Below are 8627 nucleotides of genomic sequence, written 5' to 3' on the forward strand. Positions count from 1 at the left end.
GTGAGAAGCCTGCAGGTCGGGAGAGTCTGGGGGTAGATACAAATGGGAATCACCTATGGGCAAGAACCCACACGATTCCAAAATGTGATAGTATGAGAGATCGATTCTAAGTGATCAGCTGATGTGAAATTCTAGCTGTTTCTGGAAATCAGATCTCTGCTCATTAGTCCCATGTCCTTCCTAACTGCCCCCTAATCATGATGCCAACAGTTCAGGGATGACTTCGAGAAGAAAGCTGGGGAAGAGGCTGATTGGTGGGGTGTGGTAGCTGGCGGTGAAGGAAGATGCAAGACGGCTCTGAGGGAATAAATATGTTTTATTGCAGTTTCTGGTGAGGGCTGTTGGCAATGGCTTCTCTGCCCAGCTGGGGGGGCCTGTTAGTAAAGGGGTGCCACTGCCCCTGAATACTCGGGTTGTATGTATGGTAGGGTTTCCGGATACGAATCACATCCAAGCCTGACTGGTCTGCGAGCTTCTGGATCAGCGCAGCCACCTCGTCCACCGTCTTATTACCGAGAGATACCTCCTGTACAGAGCCGTTCACTGCGGCCACGGGGGATGGGGCACAGAGGAAAGAGACTCTCAGGTTCACCAGAGGAAGAGATCACGGTGGCCCGACTCCTACCCCTCACCACTCCCCATATCTTCAAGTGACCCCAAAACCCTGGGCTCCTCCTCCCTTCCCCCCACCCCCCCATCCCTACTCAGGACTCACAGTACTCCGCCACCACCTGCGGCACATGGCATTTCTTCGCGGTCACATACAGCACGACCCCCGGGTTCCTCCGAGCAAAGTCCGTCACGTGCTGCTCGACAAACTCCCTGCGGGCGGAAGGGCAAACGCGCGCGTCAGGGCACTTAAGACCTCCAGCCTTCTCCCCGGCTGACGCTCCATCACCAAGCCTCGCCAGGGGCCAAGGGAAGGTGTTCCTGGGGGCCCCCACCTGGCGCCGCGGGACGAAGGCGAGTCGCGGCTGACCCTAAGGCTAAGACGTTGCAGCTGCTGTACGTAGCGCCCCAGTCCGTTGTGTAGGACGCTGCCCAGAAAGCGGCTCGAAGTGCCGCGGGCCGTCATGACAGCCACAGCGTGCTGGGAAGCCGAAACTCCCGGAACTTAGGAAGCGACAGCCGGAAGTCAGGGAGCGAGGAGGCATTCTGGGAGGAGGAGGTGGGGCGAAGACACCCAACTTCCGGCGACGGGGCGGTCGCCCTCTATCTAGCAGAGTTTTGCTTCCGAGGTCGACAACTGTAGCACGCGACTTGTTTCCACGTTGTTTGTGTGGGCGTCTCGCGGCTTGTACCCTCTCCCTCGGAAAAGCTTCTGGGAGCCTTGGGGAATGGGAGTAGTTTGTAGAGCGTCTTGCCCTGGAAGGAAGGCCCGAGAGGGGAGAATGCGGTGGAACAGGGAACTTAGGGCCTCGAGTTTGGGAAAGCTATGAGCGGCAGGGTCATGACCTCACAGGACAGCCCGTGAGAATGGAGCCCCACTAGAAAAGGGCTATGTAAGGGCAGTGGTTTTGTGCTGAATATGGTGCCTTGCATGCAGCAGTGCTTAAAAAATGCTTCTCGAGTTGATGGCAGGCCTGCTCTGCTGAAGAATTCCAGGTAGTATTGACCCCTTTTCTCCTCCTTCTGGGAGCCAAGTGATGTGGATCTCTTCCCAAAGTAGATGCCCCATGCGGACCCTGCTGACACTTCGATGGCCCATAACGTGGATGGGGTGCAGGGGCCTTCCCCGGGGTCCTATCCCTGGATCTCCCCGTAGGCCCTATCGGAAGGAGGTTCTACCAGCCCCTGAAACCCCCTCGGTGCTTGTCACAGCAACTGAGATAAGGCAGTATCTTCGATCCCGGGGAATCCCCTACCAGGATGGGCACAGCTGCCTGCGCACACCCAGCCCGTTCCTGGGGCCAGGAGGTTCGGAGGCAGAGAGCTGGATTGAGGGTAGCCCCCACAGTCTTTTCATTGATAAGACCACAGGCCACTTCCTTTGCACTGGCAGCCTGGCTGAGGGCAACTGGGAGGACTTCCAGGCCTGTGTAGAGGGTGGTACAGCTGGGTCCTTGGTTAGTGAAGGTAAAGGAAGTGAAGCTCTAGATGGCCAAAGTAGTGATGTTCTGAGAATCTGGAATCGGGCAGTGCCAATCGCTGAATTGCCAGACCAAGATGAGATTCAGATGGCACGAACAATGTTCAGTCTGACAAAGGTATCTGATGCCACACTGAAGCTCTTCAATGTGCGTTATCTTCGAGCTGCCAGAAGCTTGGTCTTTCCATGGTTTTCCCCGGGGGGATTGAGTCTCAGAGGACTGAAGCTGCTGAAGGCAGAAAGTCAAAAGAATGGTATTTGCTATGTGGAGACCACTTTGCCTCGTCCCAGTGCCTACCATAACCTATTTGGGCTGCCTTTGATTGGCCAGCGAGATGTGGAAATGGTGCTGACTGGTAGGGAACTGGATAGCTTGGCTTTACATCAGGCTACAGGGCTGCCCACTCTGGCATTACCCCGAGGGTTAGCCTGTTTGCCCCCTACCCTTCTTCCTTATCTGGAACAGTTCCGTCGAATTGTACTCTGGCTGGGTGATGACTTGCGCGCATGGGAGGCTGCCAAATTGTTTGCCCGAAAGCTGAACCCCAAAAGATGTTCTTTGGTTAGGCCAGGAGAACAGTATCCCCGTCCTCTAGAAGCTTTGACTAAGGGCTTGAATCTGCAGAAAATATTACGGTCAGCCCTGCCTGCTGGCCACAAGTCTATAGTGTCTTTCCGGCAACTGAGGGAAGAAGTCCTGGGAGAATTATCGAATGTGGAACAAGTGGCTGGAGTGCGCTGGGGTCGTTTCCCTGACCTCAACCGACTTTTGAAGGGCCATCGAAAGGGCGAGCTAACTGTCTTTACAGGTGACCATGTTAAAGATGGGTTTGACCATTCTCATTTGGGGGGGAAAGGTAGCTGTCCTTAAGGGGAATCTCACTGGCATAGGGGTTGGAGATTTTATGGGCAGTGTCAGGGATCTGAATGATAAACTCTTGATTGTACCTCAGCTTTGAGGGTGGTGGTGACCCCCTAAGTCCTTTCTCAAATTTACCTTTGTCATATAACTCCCAGGACCAACTGGCAGCGGGAAGACAACATTCATTAGCGAATATGCACTGGACTTATGTACACAGGGAGTGAATACGCTGTGGGGTAGCTTTGAGATTAGCAACGTGCGGCTGGCCAGGATCATGCTGACACAGTTTGCCATGGGGCGGCTTGAAGAAAGATTGGAAGAGTATGATGAGTGGGCTGACCGCTTTGAGGACTTGGCACTATATTTTATGACCTTCCATGGGCAGCAGAGTATCCGGTAAGAAACCTAGTTTTAATTGGCTTGACTTTAGGTCTGCATTGCTCTGACTTGAAATTGACAGCAAAAACTTCAGGACCTCCCCAATTGGCCATTATTTCAAGAATGCTGGTTGATGGATACACTTTATGTTGGTCATGTAGACCTTTCCCTTCTCCTTCTGTGCACCCTCCCTCCTAGGACGGTGGTGGACACAATGCAACATGCGGTTTATGTCTATGATATCTGCCATGTGATCATTGACAACTTGCAGTTCATGATGGGGCAGGAGCAGCTCTCCTCAGACAGGTAACATCCCATCTCATTCCCTTTTCTTCAGCAATATCAAATTTGTATATATGTATCTTTTGGACTCAAAGTTCATTATTTCCTCCACCCAAGCTGGGTGTCCTGGGAGTGCCATATATACACGTACACTTGTACACATTTTTTGGTTGTTGTTCTTGAGGCAAAAAATCTAAGTGGGTTGGCTTGGGATAGAAGCAGGAGGGTTTTATTGTCTGTGACTTGTGTCTTTATGTTGTCTTGAATAACTCTCGATAGTATGGATCTGGCTGTCCTTATTTCTCTGCCAAAGACTGATAAATGTTCTACCCTTCCTGGGTTGATGGCAGGATTGCAGCACAGGACTACATTGTAGGAGCCTTCCGGAAGTTTGCCACAGACAACAATTGTCATGTGACCTTGGTTATTCACCCCCGGAAAGAGGATGGTGACAAAGAGCTACAAACAGCATCCATTTTTGGTTCAGCCAAGGTTTGTATCCTGAAAACATACACTTTGTACATAAGACAGGATCTTCTATAGTATAAACCTTCCAATGGGAAGATGCATACTTAGTAACAATCCCTAATTTTTATCTGTACCCCCTAAAACCTGTTTCCTCATCATTATTTTTCCCTTTTTCTTTCCCTCATTCATTTATCCTCTTTTCCCTTAGGATCTTTTGTTTCCTTTCCTTTTTAGGCCAGCCAGGAGGCAGACAATGTGTTGATCCTTCAGGATAAAAAGTTGGTAACAGGTCCAGGGAAACGCTACCTACAGGTGTCTAAGAACCGTTTTGATGGGGATGTGGGCATCTTCCCCCTGGAATTCAATAAGAGCTCACTGACATTCTCACCTGCAGCCAAGGGCAAGGCCCGCCTCAAGAAGGTTAAGGATGATGATGAACTAGATCCTAAAAAGCCCCCATCTAGAAAAGGTGGAGGAGTATCTGGGAAGCAGAAAGACAAAGCAGCCCAGACTCCTCCCCGCTGACAGCCATAGTCAGAGCAGTGTGGAGGCTGTGTTCAAGGAGCTTCCTGAAGCCATTTCAGCTGTGAGTTTTCTTGCTTTTATCAAGAATTGTTGGTCAGGAACATCCCCTCATGTGTCTTGGTATGGGAGCCAAGAGAATTGGCAGTTCTGGAAGAGAAAGCATTAACATGGGGCCATCTCCAGGACAGTGTGATTCTGACCCCAGTGGAGGTAGTCAGCAACCCAGAAGAAAACTCAAGTCATGGGTTTTTTTCTAGAAAAATAAACCTATTTTTGTAATACTTTGGTTTGTTTATTGTCCTTTATTCTCAAGGAGGACCAAAATCATTATGTTGGAGTCAAGGTATAGTGTGTCCAACTGTGGTAGCTTAGACCAGTATGAGCTTGGAAGAGCTCTACCACAGGTCTGGCACAAATAGTCTTTGTGAACATTTGGAGTGGAGATATATCTCTAAATTTGCAGGTCTCATTTTTCTTTTGAGGTACTACAATTTTACTTTGCTCATAGAGCACAGCCTTCTTTGATGAGGGCATGCCATGCTAGGCAGTCTTATACTAGTATCTCCCATGAGATCTTGAGAGTTCCCTTGTATTTTCTTTGGACCTCCATGAATGTGTATGCTTGTGTGTGAGTTCTCTGTAAAATAATTTTTTAGGAAAATGTACTTTCGGCATTCACATAATATGACCAGCCCATCAGAATTGCCCTCTCTGCAGTGGAGTTTAGACGCTTTGTAGTTTAGTGCAACAAAGGACCTCAGTGTCCAGTACCGTATCTTGCCAGGTGATCAGAATCTTCCTAAGACTGAATTAAATGAAGCACTTCTGGCATGGATTTGTTATACTATGCAAACTTCTTCACAGACATTCAACAATGAGGTCAGCACAACAGTTCTGTAATTTCAGTTTGGTAGACAGCCTACTAGCTCTTCTCTCACATACCTTCCTTCAGAGCCTCACAAATACTGAACTACCTCTGGCAAAGTGTGCATCAACCTCATCTTATGTGTACATCACTGGAAAGTATACTACCAAGGGAGGTGAACTTACCCACAGCATTCAAAATTTCTCCATCTGCTATAACCAGTGGTTCCACATATGGATGGTATGGTGTTGGCTAGTAGAGAACCTTTGTTTTCTTGGTGGTAATAGGCCAGAATCAGCACAAGCAGCAGAGAATCAATTCATACTTTGTTGCATTTCAGCTTCAGAGGCTTTATTCAGTGCACAAGCATCTGCTGCTGGATGACTTTTAACAAGTCATGCAGCAACTTTCCCTCCACTACAGTCTTGGCTTGTGGCCTTTCAAGTTAAATAATTTACCATCAGTGTGACAGTTGAGCTTGATGTTTTCATTCTCTTGAAGACATCTGGTAACATTGCTGAAAACAGTATAGGAGGCAAGCACAAAGTCGTCATTCACTTCTGGAGTCGTCTCTGAGAACAACAAAGGCAATAGCCCAGGATGCAGTGGATGATCTTGGCATGTTTAATGACTGACCAAGTTCTATGGGGAACTTCAGTCATCTTTGTGGCCATTGGAACAAGTTGTTCTAATCTACCCATTCCACCAGGGAAGTCTATATACTTGGGATCAACAACCCCTGTAACTTTCGGAAGGGTTTGAGACTCCTTGGTTACCCTCAACCTGGTTTAGCCACCTGCTGAAAGTTTATTGCAATGTGACTGCTGAGCATGCTACAACTTCTTGCAGTCATAGGTGAGAGCTGAGTGAGTCTAGTGGACACCAAAGATGCATAAACAATCCCCTGAAAAGGGCTTTACAGTTCTCACACCAGAGGTACCAGCCTGAACACACCCTGCTCCTGTTGCCTTTTATTTTAAAAGATGGATTTTTTAAGTTGTCTTGCCACATACAACCACCAGGTGTCACTGATGCTCCCAATACCATGATGCCGAGGCCTCATCCTTGTTTCTTACTCTTAGGACAGAAAATGAGGGTGAGCCAAGCCCCTAACCTTAGGACTCTGTATCAGTGCTTTCCAGCAGCCCCTTCAGCTAGATCCAGGAAGATGGTATCAGGATGGGAAGCCTCATATGATCCCACAAACCTGACCTTTCTTACTGTCCTGCCTTCCCTTCCCATCATACCAGCTCCCTTTCTCATCCTACCTCAAGTATGGAGTGCAGGGGTGGCACCCAAGCCAGTATCCCTGATTCTTTCATGGGGCTGGGCTTGACCACTGGAAGCTTGTGTTTGTATTATATAGCATTTTTATATTCCTACCTGTGTGTTTGCATGTGTCTGCACAGTTTTAATGATTGGTAGTTCTGGCTGATGAGTTCAGGATGGAGCCCCAGAGCCATTAGCCTTGCTGTGGTGGAAGTGGGGGGGGAGGAGGAAGGGGGGGGACGAAGAAGGAGGAGAGGGAAGGGGAGGGTGTGAAGACTATTTTTAAGCAGTCTTCAGAGATTGGTAGAGGTTCCTTTTCTTGTATATGAAGTCTGGCAGAATAGAGCTCCTGGTTTTGCTAGATCTCTTTGACAGGATGGAGCAGAAATGTTAGTTTTAATAATTTCTAGCCTAGGGGCAGCTAAGTGGCCCAGCCCTAATGTCAAGAGGACCTGAATTCAAATTTGATCTCAGATACTTAACACTTCCTAACTGTGTGACCCTGGGCAAGTCACTTAACCCCAATTGCCTCAGCCAAAAATAATAATCATAATTTCTAGCCTTGGGTAGCCAGGCTGAGAGACTAAGGCACTAAGAATCTTCAGTACAGCCAGTCCTCAAATCTGCACATTCTTGGAGTTAGGGAGGAGCCTATGATTAGGCTAGTGTATATGAACAATATGGATTCTTCAATGGACCTTCCCCAATATGCCATCTTTGGAGCCATCTGTGCTGCCTCACAAGCAAACACCCCCACACAGTACAAACCAGAATGTCCAGGGGAAGGAAGCTAGACAGCCTCCCTCCCTCCCTTCCCTCCCCTAAACAAACACACACACCTTAGCATACATCCTGGGCCCATACAAGAATAGATAGCCTACACATGTTCCTGGAACTTCAGACCTACAATGGGGTCTTTGGGGATTCTCCCATTTAAATAAATATGGGAGAATGGCACAAGCAAGTCCTACTTTACATGTCTTAGTTTATTCTATCCAACACATTATTGAGCTACTGCAATTTTACTTTGCTCATAGGACACAAGCCTTTGATGAGGGCATGCCATGCTGGGCAGTTTGTGCCAGTAGTTCTCATGTCATGGCCATGCTGGGCAGTTTGTGCCAGTAGTTCTCATGTCATGAACTAGATTCCAAAACTTTCCAAGGCCCTTGGAAATGAGAACGAAACCATGACCCAATATACTCACAATTAGCCTTCAAGAAGGGGACAGGTATTGATACTGATTGCTAACGCAGACCTGGGATAGGTGAGGGTCTCTTTAGTCAGGTATGTATTCTGTAGTCAGGTATTTTAAGAAAGGCAAAAACTTACAAGGCCTCACCTGGAACTAGAGATCTGTCTGGGGTTGAAGACGGGCTTGAGTGGGGTTCCAGATCTGGGGTGAGGATGGGCCTGAGAGAAGGAGATTGCAGGCTGAATCGGTGAGGCTGTTTATTATGCTGCTTAGCCACATCACCTCCTCCTTACCAATTCTGATGAAATTCGAGTCCCCTTTCACCACTAAACCATCATCGGGGAAGGGAAAGAGTTCAAAGACGCGCTGGGTGCTTAAAACATGCCAGAGCAGGATCAAACCACAACCGGGGCGCCTGCGGAGGGTCCACAGAGGCCCGGCCGGGGGCTCCAACGCTGGCACAAGTGTAGGCGGAGAGATGCACGCCCCACTGGGGGCCCTAGATCAGAGGCTCAAACTAAGGTTGGAGGCAGGGGGTGACGGAGTCCCAGATTCCAGGCCTTCCCGTCCCCACCCCTGACCAGAGGTCCAGCAGCGTTAAGTCGTTTGGGGTCTGAAGGCGCGGGGCCAAGTCGGCCCCACCTAGGTCGCCTCCGGCCCTCGGGTGCGGCCCCGTCGGCCCCGCCCCGCCCCT

General features: G+C 49.2%; 2 protein-coding genes across 2 annotated transcripts; one reads left to right on the forward strand and one right to left on the reverse strand.

Annotated features, from left to right (window-relative positions):
* Window positions 1–298: 298 nt before the first annotated feature.
* Window positions 299–1125, reverse strand: MRPL43 (mitochondrial ribosomal protein L43). The gene is made up of 3 exons (XM_051981236.1): window positions 945–1125; window positions 716–822; window positions 299–543 (listed from the first exon to the last, which is right to left on the reverse strand). The coding sequence occupies exons 1-3, from the start codon at window positions 1073–1075 to the stop codon at window positions 317–319; spliced, it is 465 nt and encodes a 154-aa protein (XP_051837196.1). The 5' UTR covers window positions 1076–1125; the 3' UTR covers window positions 299–316.
* Window positions 1126–1199: 74 nt separating this feature from the next.
* On the forward strand, window positions 1200–4885 carry TWNK (twinkle mtDNA helicase). The gene is made up of 5 exons (XM_051981235.1): window positions 1200–2898; window positions 3107–3347; window positions 3528–3635; window positions 3962–4103; window positions 4314–4885. Exons 1-5 carry the CDS (start codon window positions 1647–1649, stop codon window positions 4602–4604), a joined length of 2034 nt encoding a protein of 677 aa, XP_051837195.1. The 5' UTR covers window positions 1200–1646; the 3' UTR covers window positions 4605–4885.
* The last annotated feature ends 3742 nt before the right edge of the window (window positions 4886–8627 follow it).

This window comes from Antechinus flavipes, chromosome 2 (genome assembly GCF_016432865.1).
Source record: "Antechinus flavipes isolate AdamAnt ecotype Samford, QLD, Australia chromosome 2, AdamAnt_v2, whole genome shotgun sequence".
In the NCBI taxonomy this organism is placed as follows: Eukaryota; Metazoa; Chordata; class Mammalia; order Dasyuromorphia; family Dasyuridae; genus Antechinus; species Antechinus flavipes.